At 38.2% G+C, this 13525-nt stretch overlaps 1 protein-coding gene across 5 annotated transcripts in view; it reads left to right on the top strand.

The window, feature by feature from the left end:
- Skic3 (SKI3 subunit of superkiller complex) overlaps positions 1–13043 on the top strand; it is an 87110-nt gene extending 74067 nt beyond the window's left edge. For all 5 annotated transcript variants that reach the window (XM_029468331.2, XM_021180671.3, XM_029468334.2 and 2 more), the window contains 5 exons: positions 3245–3397; positions 6017–6147; positions 8262–8385; positions 10748–10842; positions 11580–13043. In XM_029468331.2, coding sequence (XP_029324191.1) covers positions 3245–3397; positions 6017–6147; positions 8262–8385; positions 10748–10822 — 483 coding nt within the window. In that variant the 3' untranslated portion in view covers positions 10823–10842; positions 11580–13043. The remainder of the gene's footprint in view (positions 1–3244; positions 3398–6016; positions 6148–8261; positions 8386–10747; positions 10843–11579) is intronic.
- The last annotated feature ends 482 nt before the right edge of the window (positions 13044–13525 follow it).

The raw sequence follows: 13525 nt of genomic DNA, 5'->3' as shown, positions 1-13525 counted from the left end.
TAGCAAAAGACCAAACCTCAACACATCTGCACTCTTAAAAGCTACAAGAGAAGTTGTGATTTTTTACTTTTGTCATTTCTATCTCACTTTAACTAGTTTTGAACTTCATAAAAATGGAATTCTCATTTGTATCTGTCTATTTTAATTTAATATTACTTATGGGAGAATCCTTTTTTTGTGTGTGGCCAGACTGTTTCTTATCTCATTTTGTTATTTTGAGTTATTGTGTGTAATGGAACAATGAACATCTTAGATGTCTTCTTTTGTTTGCGGATCTTGCCAAGCATTGCATATGTGTGTGCTGGTTTATATGCACATGAGCTTTCCGTAAGCGGGTGTGGCTAGGCTGCTGTTGCTCTCATACTTTGTTAGATTTGTCAGTCATAGTATTTTTGGTTGTTCTGACTCTCATTTACCTGATGGCTAATGATGCTGAGCAACTCCTCAAATGCCATAGACCTTTCAGATACTCTCTTTGAAGCATGTTTTTATAAGTTTTAAATTGGCTTTTTAAGGAGATTAATAAACTAAGTGAATTACATATGAGTTACTGGAATTCATCAAATTTTACAAATGTAATTGCATTCTATAAGTTGATATCATATATACATATATATGTATATTATCACATCTGTGGCTTCTGTTTGAATGCTATTTTATGCCAACTTTTAATAGTGATGAACCATAATTTGATTAAGTAGATTCTGAATTTAGTGAGTGTTTTTTGATTATTTCTTTAGAGTGAATAAATCTTGAGCTGGGGAGATGGCTCAGTGGGCAGAGTGCTTGCTGTGCTACCATGAGAATTTGAGCCAGCATTCCTAGCACACACATAAAAGAGGTAGAGACAGGAGACTCCTAGGGGCTCCCTAGCCAGCCAGCCAGTCTAGCCAGTCATTGCTCTCCAAAAGGCCCTGGCTCAATAGAGGAGGTGGAGAGTGTTTGTGGAAGACACCTGATAGTTAATCTCTGTTTCTTTTTTTTTTTTTTTTTTTTGGTTTTTCGAGACAGGGTTTCTCTGTATAGCCTTGGCTGTCCTGGAACTCACTTTGTAGACAAGGCTGGCCTCGAACTCAGAAATCCGCCTGCCTCTGCCTCCCGAGTGCTGGGATTAAAGGCGTGCGCCACCACGCCCGGCTTAATCTCTGTTTCTATGTGTATACCCCCTCCCCAACATGAACACATGCATGCTACACGCATGCACACACACACACACACACACACATACACACAATAAAAATAAGTAAACAAATCTTTTTAAGTCCTACTTATCATGATACATTAATGTAATGATTTGTCATTTTCAAATACCATGTTTAGATTTTTTAAGAAGTATTTCTGTTTGAGGGCGTTTTACTTGTATGTGTGTGTGTGCTGTGTGTGCGCCTCGTGCTGCTGACGTCCCTGGAACTGAAGTTGCATTGGGTTGTTAGCTGCTGTGTGGGTAGTCGGAATTGAACCTAGGTCCTCTGCAAGAGCATCAAGTACCCTTAACTGCTAAACCATCTCTAGCTCTCATGTGTAGAACTTTTGACGCAGCAGTCATAAGAGAAACTGGCCTGTAATTTTCATTCATGCAAGTTGGTTGCTAAGTATTTTTATCTGTGGTCCTAATTCTTTGTCCTTTATTTGCTGAAAACTAATGTCCTGCTGCGTTGGTCTTTTTCTGCTTCCTTTCATGTTACTAGTTACTTCTCTTTGCTGTTTCTTCATTGTGTTTTATTTCATCTTAATCTGTTGATTTGCTTTTCCTGCCATAACTTCATGAGGCAGAGTTTTGTTATCTAACATGTGGGGTTTTTCCCCTTTCTAGTATTTATGTTCACAGTATGCAGGTGTGTGTTTGTGTGTGTGTGTACACCCATTTGTGGTAGTTTCATTTGTGTATACGGATGCTCATGTATGTGTACATGTGTGTGTGTGTGTGTTTGTGTGTGTGTGTGTATGATTGTAGAGGCCTGAGATTGATATTGGGTGCCTTTCTCAATTGCTCTGTCTCTCTCACCTAAGGCAGAGCTCTCTGTTTTGGCTAGTGTGACACGCCAGCTTGCTCTGAGTGTTCCAGAGCTCATTGTTTTGGCTAGTCTGACACGCCAGCTTGCTGAGTGTCTCTTCTCTCCATTTCTTGGACACTGGCGTTACCAGTGGACTATTGCCCACACGGCTCAGTTCTGAAGTCTAGCCTTTACTTGCATCACTCGTGCTTTGCCTGCTGTCTAATTTGCATTCTAGTGTAGCATTTCCATTGCCATTTGTTTCAAAATGCTGTTTATCATTAGAATTTGTTTGAAGCATCTTTGAAATTTTCTAATATGAGTATATTATATTTTTCTGTTAATAATTTCAAGCATAGTTCCGTTTAGTTAGATGGTAATTTTATGATTTCAGGCTGGTGGTATTTATTGAAATGTAGTCTTTGTGATAGTGTTTGAAAAAGGGGCTCACTAGTAGCCCAGGGTGTCCTCCTGGATCTTGTGCTCCTCCTGCCTTAGCCTTCAGAGTGCTGGCATTATAGCATGATCCAATATGTCTGGCTTAAGATTTGTTTTATAACCCAACATAAAGGCATACTTGGTAAATCCTGCATTGTGTAGCTGTAAAACATGTGTTAATTAGTGTTTTAAGTAGGTAGTGTAAACCAAGTTTATCTTTGTATCTTAAAGTAGGTAGTGTAACCAAGCTTGTCATTGTATCTTTTGTTGGCATGCTGAATTTTTATTTTACTCTGTGTGTGTGTGTGTGTGTGTGTGTGCGTGTGTTTCTTAATCTGAATGATGAAGTAGGCATGTTAAAATCACCCGTTACTGGGAACATATCTACTGTTGGTTTCTGTCAGACTTTTTTCATGAATTCTATGTTGCTGGGTATTTGCAAATGTAGAAATGCTTATGTGGAACGAGTACTGTTACAATATCAACTTATTCTCTCCATGCTCTTGTCTTAAAGACTACATTGTTGGATAGTGCTACAGCTGCACAAACTTTCTTTGGATTAGTACTTACATAGTCTTTTTGCATTTGATAATTTGACTTGCCATCTTTGGAGACATTTAGACTTCAGCTTGATAGGACTATGAAAATGTTGCTAGCAGATTAAACTGTGTGACTACCCTCCATTTTGGGAACATGAGACATAACAATAATTGAATTAAAAAATTAAGTTCATTAGAGTTTATTGAATTTGTAGGGAATGTAGACTCTGTACTAAGTTCAGATGTTCTGCATCTGTCTTTTCTGCTCCTTAGTGGTTGGCACAGGTGTATCAGTCCCAAGGAATGATGGGTGCTGCAGAGATGTGTTACAGAAAGAGTCTCCAAGTGGCATCCCAACAGGGCAACTGGAGTGGGAAGCTCTCGAGTCTGTTGAAGCTAGCCCTTCTTGCATTGGAAGTGTGCATGGTAAGCATATTGCAATTGTAATCATGAAAACTTGATTCCATCGCTGTTGTGGATAGCCCTAGGGCTAATTATATTTGATGTTCATTCCTTTCTCCTGTGAGTGGGTATGAACAAGGAATGAGTCAGCACTGAGGTGATTTCCTATAAGCCTGCTTCCCACCTTAATTTGTAAAATAAAGGAGAGCTGTTGATTGGGCAGATAAAAGGGAAGGTGGAGTGGAAGGTAGGGAGAGAGAAGGAGAAAATGGAAGAGGGAGAGGGTGCAGAGAAGGAGGAGATGAAGAAAAGCAGAGCAGAAGCATATGGCCTGGAGAAACCGCAAGTTCTAAGGGGTCTCATAAGCTGTGGAAGCTGGTAGTGTAGCAGTAGATCTGCCCGATCTAGGCGCACAGAATGTAATCATATTAACTGTGTTGGGTTTTCATTGCCAGAGCATATTTGGGAGGTCATTTACTGCAACACATCACAAAACCCTTTCCTTTTTAATTACACAACCTTTCACAAAGTGATATTCTGTGGCATTTCCCCATTGTTTTGTTGTCTTTTGCTGTGGTCTCTTGTGGATTGTACCTTGAGCTCTAGGGAGACATAGGGCAATAGGAACCCACAGACTACAACAGAATTTCAAAATTGTTTAGAAACACTCTAAGACTGTAATTTTAAAAGTTGTATTTTTGGTAACTTAAGAATTCAAGTCTGCTACTTACTGTGACAAAGATGCCAGAATTTAACATTTTTTTTCTTCATTCAATTTGACATTCCTCATGGTATTTCTATCGACCTATGACTTGATATCCTATTTTCTGATGCCAATTTTACATATATTAACCAAAAAGTCTTATTGCCAGCAGGTAAAATTCTTAAAGACAATGTGTACATGAGAGTGAAGTCAACCTGCAGATCAATTTATATACAATAATCCTGTTTGAGCACTTTTGTAGTTGTTATATGTTTAAGAACCAGGATATATGTGTGTTTGAAAAAATACAAGAATGGAAGTGCATAGATACCAATTCATGGAAAAATACATAAAAACTATGACAGCTCTTTTGAGTAAAAGAACTGGGCTTTTAGAGATAAGGGAGAATTTTAAAATCTTATCTTTTGATAGTATTTTGAAATTTTATCATATTCACAAAACTCATAGTGAAAAGATGAGCTGTCCTTTCTACTTTACATGACTAGAAGAGACTGTCCTGTGCAGGCCTGCAATAGCTTGTTTTTACCTAATTAGTCTATGCAAATATGATCAACTCGCTTTATATATTTTGATTAAGAAAGAAAAGAGTTTTGGGGTGAATGCTATGGGTGATGTTGCTGTAGACTGACTCATGGACCATGCTTTGTTTTATTCCTTGGCTTTACCAATGCTTTGTGGATAGGTGATCAGTTCCCAATAAATAGTTGTGGAGCAGATGAAGAAATAATGACACCACATAGGGTTCCACACTTTCATTTGCCATCTTTAAATCTGTTAATAATTCTCAACACTTGTATTTTTGTACTAAGAACTGAGTGTTGTGTGGCAGATAGACACCTGCTTCTGAAGTTAAAAGTCTCTGAGAAAGCTATCATAAGAGAACACCTTTAAAATCTCTCAGGCCTGGAGAGCCTCATATCATTTCTCAACTATAGTATTTGCCATATATCAACTTCCAAAAGCTTGCTCAGGACCTATTAATACAGTTTTCATGAAAGAATGGGTGTACAGTGGAAGAGCACCATGCTGCTATGGCTTTGGTGAGCCTCAGTCTCTGACCAAGACAGATGGAGATACTTACACCCAACCAGTGGACAGAAGCCAGGGACCCCTGTGGTTGAATTAGGAAAAGGCTGGAAGAAGTTGTGGAGGAGGGCAATCTCACTGGAAGACCAGCAGTCTCAACTAGCCCAGATCCCTGAGATCTCTCTCAACTCTAAACCACCAAACAGGCAGCATACAACAGCTGATAAGAGCCTCCTGACACAAATATAGCAGAGGACTAATTGGTCTGGCCTCAGTGAGAGAAGATGTGCTTAACCCTCAAGAGATTTGTGGCCCCAGGGAGTGGAGAGGCCTGGTAGGGTGGGTGTGTCCTCTTGTAAACAGGGAGGAGGAATGGGATGAGGAACAGTCAGAGAGCGGGCTGACCAGGACGGGGGATAATGACTGGACTGTCAAAAAAGATTAAAGATAATTTAAAAAGAAGAAAAGAAGAAAAGAAATAGGCAAGTAAAACAAAACAGGATTAAAGGAAAAGGCACAAGAAACGCAGGCACACAAATACACACAAACAAAACCCCTAAGAACACAAAATTGGAAATAATACTTTATAAGCAAAATACCAGTAAGACCCCACCCCCACCCCATCCCAAAATGCTCAAACAAAGCCACATGAGACAAAAATTCTGTAAAAACACCATTGAGTTCCTGTTGTAGCCTTGTACTCCTGGGCATGTAGCCCACCCTGAAGTGTGGGTAGTGTACCCAGAGACGTTTCTTCAGCAAGCAGATGGAGATAGCATCTGGGATAGGGATAGGAGCTCATGTCCACTTTCCCTTCTCAGTGCTGGGACCAACTCATTTTTAGAGTGACCATGTCAAAACTTAGAGTTAATGTTTATTTTGCATTTTTTTAGGCTAATGTTTCAGGTGATCACTGGTCATCCTTGGTTCAAGAAGCCACAAGTGAGGCCTTGAAGGTTTGCTTTAGCCCTCTGGCTGTCTTCTTGCAAGCATTGTTACAGTTCAACCGTAAGATGGGAGCAAGGTATTAGACATCTATGTTTATTGTTTGCTTGGAACTTCTAGGTGATTATAAAGCCTCCTATGAAATAATTGAGGGAAGATTTATAATGAGATAAACTAATGTATCAAGCTTTGGGATATTTTGTCTCTACTTTAGGAACATCTCATTCTGTATTGTAGTGAAGAATAAAACATTTCTTATTTATTTAACAGAAAATGCTGCACAGGTATAAATATGACAGGTTTGGCATGTCAACGTTTCACGTGAAGATGCCCTTGAGAATTTTAATTTTTTTTTTCTATTTTAGGATATAATGTAATGTGGATTCTAGAAACAGTCAAAATCATAGTGGTTCTGGCTCAAGATTATATTAATAGAAATTTTGCTAATTTAACAAGCTTGGAAAAATTAACAAATGTTGAAAAGATAAACCTATTTGCAAATATGGGTTTTCATGTCTAGAAAAGTCAAAGGCTGTTCAGATTAAAACAAAACTTTATTATTTATTAGAGGTTGGGGATGGGGATCACAAATCTAAAGAACATTATTTAGATGCCATATATAGGTGAAAAGTATTTAAATTTTTTTTTTAAATAACATCTGGCTCTAAAAAGTCAACTATATATAAACCAATGGCTGAAATAAACATTGCTGACACAGAATATAGAATAGGTTTATAGAAATAGAGCTTACTATATATAAACATGCCCCCCTCACAAAGCCAAGTCACACAAAAAAGACTGATGGATGATTAAGATCCCTCAATTCTATAATATTCACCAACTCTATTTATAATACTCACCTGGCGAGGGGCTCTTTGTGTGCATCGAGTGGGCATGCAGCTTCGCTGAGGATGTTCTGTCTGTAAACCGTGAGCCGTTCCTGCTGATGCACATCAGGGACATGAGAACACTAGCTCTCAGCGACCCTGCCATTCTTTTTACCATTGATAGCATTTCCAAAAATTAGGCCCTAAACATGCCCTCTAGGAAGAAACTGTGCTTATGATGTAACACAGTAATGGACTTTTTCAAGACAACTTCTTTAGTTCCTGCTCAAAACAATTGTTATTTATATGATTGCTTTAGTTAGCAGTTCTGAAGTTAGTTATTTTATGTTATTTTTACCACTAAGGAGTTTTGAGTCATAAATGTTAGTAAGATAAAAGAAAAAAGTCAGAACATAACTAACTATAAATGATATTTATGTATGTTGAGCTTACATATTGAACATATACTTGAAAACACTAAGTGTTTGATTTTACTCATGTGGCTTCTTGTGCCGGTAATCAATGTTCTTGTCCATTATAGATCATGGCTGTTATTGGCTGGTTGGTTGGTTGGTTACTTGTTTAAGAACTTTTTCCTCATTGAGGACTTTTGAGATAGGGTCTTACTGTATAACCCAAGAGGCCTTGGACTTGTGAGGCTTCCACCTTCTCCTCCTTAGATCTGAGCTTCAGACATGCTCAGACTATTCATGCCTGACTGATTTCTCTGCAAATTTTTTTTGTTGTTTTTTTGTCAAAAAGATTACAGGTTGAACACCTAGAGATGCTCATATAATTTGGAGTCTTCTCCTTGTATTTTGAATGAGCTTTAATTTGCATGTCTACAGTAGGAATAAAAACAACAATAAGGTTGTGATATTAAGTGAGACTAAATGCCATAGTGCTTTGTGCATAGTCATACTAAACATTTAATAATAATAATAATATATAATATATATAATAAAATAATAGCTGTTACTGTTCTTATCAAAGTAAACATCATAGAGTAATCAGTTAAGATATTTAAACAGGGCCAAGAAGTAGGAGTGGGTGGGTAGGGGGGCGGGGGGGGTATAGGGGACTTTCGGGATAGCATTTGAAGTGTAAATGAAGAAAATATGTAATAAAAAATTGAAAAAAAGAAAAAATGGTCATGTGTGACATAGTGCCATGTACAATGAATACCTAGAATGAAAACATATGCTAAGCTGAAAAATTAAAAGACAAAATAAAAAAGCAATTTCCTTCTCCCCCCCAAAAAAGATATTTAAACAAATGAGAAAGGTAATGTATGTATGAGACTAGCACGTGAAATCTGCCATAATAACTTCCATGCTTGAAGTAAGTGTACATGTCATTCTTCTAGAGAGACACGGCGGCTTTTGGAGAGAGTCGTGTACCAGACTGGATACCCCAGCTCAATTGTATCAGCCGCTCGGTGGTACCTCTTAAGACACCTCTATGCGAAAGATGACCCTGAACTCATTGATGTAAGCTGTTAACTTCACTTCAAATATTAGTTATCTTTTCAGACTTACTGTATTATTATTGAAATTTTAAAAGATGAATATCAAGTTCTTTGGGAAAATACCACAGTTAATGTTGCAGCTGTTGAAAATACAGAGAGAGTTGTATGTATGGTTTAAAGGTTAAATTGTAGTTAGTGTTTTACATCTGTTTTAAAATTCCCATCTTGAAAGCTAAGATTCTTTGGCATGAAAAACTAAGATATTAAGCTATGCTTAAAACTAGTTCAGTGTACAAAATACCCATGGAAGGAGTTACAGAGACAAAGTTCAGAGCTGAGACGGAAGGAAGGACCATCCAGAGACTGCCCCACCTGGGGATCCATCCCATATACAACCACCAAACCCAGACACTATTGCATATGCTAGCAAGATTTAGCTGATAGGACCCTGATATAGCTGTCTTGTATGAGACTATACCAGTGCCTGGCATATACAGAAGTGGATGCTCACAGTCATCTATTGGATGGAACACAGGGCCCCTAATGAAGGAGCTAGAGAAAGTATCCAAGGAGCTAAAGGGGTCTGCAACCCTATAGGAGGAACAACAATATGAACTAACCAGTACCCCCTAGAACTGTGTCTCTAGTTGCTTATGTAGCAGAGGATGGCCTAGTTGACCATCAATGGGAGGAGAGGCCCTTGGTCTTGCGAAGATCATATGCCCCAGTACAGGGAAATGCCAGGGCCAGGAAGCGGGAGTGGGTGGGTTGGGGAGCAGGACGGGGGAGGGTATAGGGGACTTTGGGGATAGCGAAATGTAAATGAAGAAAATACCTAATAATAATAATAATAATAATAATAAAAACTAGTTCAGTGTAGATTCAACAGGAAGTCATATGACATTTTCTTTGAGCATATTGGAGTTCAAAGTCTAAACTAATGTCTAGCACTGATGCTTTCAAACTCTTCTGTCAAGGTCAGTTGTGATCTGTATTCTGAAGAACTGCATGAGGCACTAGCGAGATGCTCTATCTAGATATTGCTGTGAAAGCTGACTTAGATCCCTGCTACCCATAGTACAAGGAAAAACAGACTACCAAGAGTTTCTTGTGAATGTGTCCACCATCATTTCACCCCACACATGTAAGAGTAAATATGCTTCCATCAATGTAGTTTGATATTTGACTTTCTTTGTTCTGTTACTATAAAAAATATCATGAAATTGTTAGCCATGTTGGAGCATGAAATTTAAGGTAACCTAAATCTGTGTTCCTGGGCATGGTCACTCATATTTGGCTCCAGAATAAACTTTCTCTTAGTCATTTAAAGAAAATAAATAATTGTGTAGTAACCATAGGTGCAAGTTTAGATTTTTTTTTTTATTTTCTGTGCTAAAATACGGCCAATGAAACGTTATCCTCACCTACATATCTTAGTTGTCAGTGTAGTTTTATGCACTTTCTTTTTCTTATTTTATTCAACTTTGCATTGATTCTTTATGAATTTCACATCATCTAACCCAATCCCACTCGTCTCCCTGTCCCTTTGAACCTGCCCTCCATCCCTGCAACTTTGCCCCCTAAAAACAGAAAACCCCCAAAACAAACAAACAAACCTTGTTGTAGAAACTGCAGTGTGTCACTGTGTCCCACAGTGTATACCCTTTCATCCACACTTCTTCACTTGCAAATGGTCATTGCAAAGAGTCTGTGGTCTGGTTCAAGGCCTCTGGCTTCCCCTATACTATCATCCATGCTGGCCCCTTCACATACTTCAGCACTTCGTAGATGAGATAGATGTTGGCTGGGCCAACTCAAAGCCCTTGATCTGGGCCTGTATGATAGCTGAGTTGGTCAGCCCACCAGCTCTCAGCATCCACACCACCAGGGCAAGCTCTCCAGCACTGCCCCAGATAGCTTACCCTATGCACTGGCTATACCATAATGAATGCAGTTAGTTGTCTGGTGTAATCAGTTGCAGTCCTATATCATCAGGCAGAATCTTGAAATTGCTGTACGCTATCTTATTAGTTTGCTAGTAGAGCACTTCTTGCAGACAAACAGAAAACAACTGAATGATCAGGTGGCATTAGCAGAACTTAAGACAAGCTTCCTGACAAAACCTGAAACCTAGAGCCCAGATCTTATTCCATGGCTTCGAACAGCTCTGCAAAAACCAGCGCGTCGGGTCAGGGTTCTGGGTGACAAAGCTATAAACAATGTCCTTGATGTTGTGTACAACTGATCCTTAGAGCAGTCAAGTTATTGGCAGTTTTACTAATACACAGTGCTTCCATTGCCGACTTTAGCTGAGTAGTTCATTACAGTAAAAGTGAACGGTTGCATCATGGTAGCTTCTCCAACTTCTGTATGATTTCACACAGGTGTTGGTGAGGAATGCGGAGACTCACGGTGATAAAAGAATTTTGGAACTGAATCGGAAGCTGTCAGCCCAGTGATCGTGGATTGTGAGACTTAAGTAAGGAACCGATGAAAATACTTATAGATGAGGCAGTGAATCAAGAGTTCTCACCAGAACACCGTATTTTAAAATTATAATTGTATCAGCTAGGTGTGGTGGTGCACCAGTTTAACCCTGGCACTTGGGAGGCAGAGGTGGGTGGATCTCTGTGAGTTCCAGGCCGTCATGATCTGCATGGAGTTCCAGGCCAGCCATCTGTACACAATGAAATCCCATCTTGAAAAGAATAAAAAATAAAAACAAAGAAATTTAAAGCTACAGTTTTGATCATTTGATCCATTGCTTTCCCTCCTTTTTAATTTTTTCTTTATAGACACCAAAGTTCTTAAGTTAGGGGTGTAACTTTCTAGTAAGCCCTTAGTCTGCTTTTAACCTGAAACCTCTTACTTGGTCCATAAGGAAAGTTAATACCCTGATTCTTAGTTATTTAACAGTTACTTAAAAACTATTATTTGTTTGTTTGTTTCTTTGTTTCCAAGACAGTTTCTTTGTGTAGCCCTGGCTGCTCTGAATTTCCCTCTATAGACCAGGCTGGCCTTGAATTTAGAGATCCACTTGCCTCTGCCTCCCAAGTGTTTCACCATCACCTGGCACAAACTGTTAATTTTTTTTTTTTTTACATTTGTATGATATAATGGGGTACTTGTTGGAGGTTGCCTCTTAATAAAACTTTGTAACCATTTTACAAATAATATGAAAAAGTAAAATTTCTTCTTCTTTTTTTTTAATCCCAGAATTCTTCAGACCAAGTCTTGGTGAAATCTACATTTCTTGTACTCTGTCTCACTAGTTGCGTCTCAGATCCTATTGAAGAAGCATAATATGAATGTTTGTAAGATTGTGACTGCTAATGGATATATCTATAAAGTCCAGAATGCTCAGTTATATGGTTGTATTTAAAACCACATTAATGGAAAATTTGGGGAAAATAATGCTGATAATATTATTCATGCAGTTTTTTTGCTTATGATGAAAAGACATGACCTGAAATAAAACAAAATCAGTGTCCTATTTTTTTATATTATTAATATGAAACATAGTTTTTAAATTTTAGGTTTTAAAACTTAAAAGCAGAGTTACCTATTTTTTTCAAAATATAATTTATATATTTAAATAACCTATATGTCACTCACTTTGGATTGTGATTTTAAATATCCCAGTGGGCATGGTGGTGCATGCCTTTAATACCAGCACGTAGGAGCAGAGGCATGCAAATCTCTGAATTTGAGATTAGCTTGGTCTATGTAGAAAGTTCCAGACCAGCCAGAATTGGTAGTGAGATCTTGTCTCAATAATTTTTTTTTCAGATGTAAACATTTATTGTACAGAGGTATGTGGCAGTCTAATTAATTTTGTATGTGTTTTTTTTTTCTTCTCAGCCAGCAGGCTCCTTGTATTATTTTGTGAAATCCTATGAATTGGTAATATCCTTTAATTAAATTGTATGTCAGAGGTTATTCTCTTAGACAGAACTGTAACCTGTTTTTTTTTTCCATTTGTGTTGGAACATTATAATCACTGACAGTTATTCAATCAGAAGCCTTAGGGTGGGAGGGCTCAGAACTCAGCATTCTGATGGAGCCTGAGGAGGTCTAACACTTGCACAGACTTGAACACAAAGGTTCTTCTGGTTGTTTTTCTCCCTGACCCCCCTAGTAAGCTGATCTAGTGTGTACAGCCTGACCCCCAGGCAGCTATGTGTATACTGGAGAATGCACTGTGCAGCTCAGTGCCCACGTCCTTCTGTCTTCTCCTCCTGGTTGGGCTGCTGCCATCTGCCTGTATTAGACACAGTCCCTTCCATCCATCTGCTTTCTGGGGGTATCATGTAATTCACAAGGCTATTTCCTTCCCCATTTAGATTATGTGACCCATTTTTGGTTTAGAGAATGTATTTACTTAATGAAGATTTGTATACTGAAGTGTGTTTAGCCCTTGCTCCAGCCCAGATTCAAGCAATGGCCTTTGGATTCTTTTGCTAATTCTGACTTCCAGGGCCCTGAGTTTTCTGGAAATCCAGTCTTTTTTTGTTTGCATTTAGAATGTGCACATGCAAAGGATTTTGTACCAAACTTGGGATCATTTACCTTCTTCTTCTTTAATATTGGTGTTAAACAACATTCTTAAAGCAACACACTTTGAAACATATCAACATTATAAAGCTGTGGAAAAATGAAATTAAAGCTAATTTCTCCAAGGACTAATATTCAGCATTTCATTGTTATTCCTATATTTGATTTTAGAACTACAATGTATTTTCTGTTGTTGCTTTTCTTAACCCACCATTTAGCTACCATTGATTAAATACTTATACCATTGTTTACAATATATGACCCCTTTTTAGTGTAGAAAATAGCCATCAAAGACCTCTCCTGGTGTTGAGCGGTCATGTACTATAGTTTTTTGTGTGATAATATTTAAGTAAAAGGACAGAGCAGTGTGGCACGTATACACATTTGACTGTAAAGAAAAATGAAATTTGCAGGCAAATGAATGAGTCAGGAAGTTATTATATTATGTGAACTAGCCTCACCAATAAGTATCTCTGTCTAATTATCTTGTTTAAATGCATTAAATTTACATAACGTGGCAACCTGGGTTACATTTGTGAAACTTGTGTTGAATGGAAAGAACCAACTCCTCAAAGTTGTCCTCTCATGTGGCTCCCGCCTTTCTCCCT

This window comes from Mus caroli, unplaced genomic scaffold (genome assembly GCF_978045245.1).
Source record: "Mus caroli unplaced genomic scaffold, Mus_caroli_1 scaffold_15, whole genome shotgun sequence".
Taxonomy (NCBI): Eukaryota; Metazoa; Chordata; class Mammalia; order Rodentia; family Muridae; genus Mus; species Mus caroli.
Note: the sequence above shows the minus strand (reverse complement) of the source record. Positions and strands in the feature narration are given on the sequence as shown.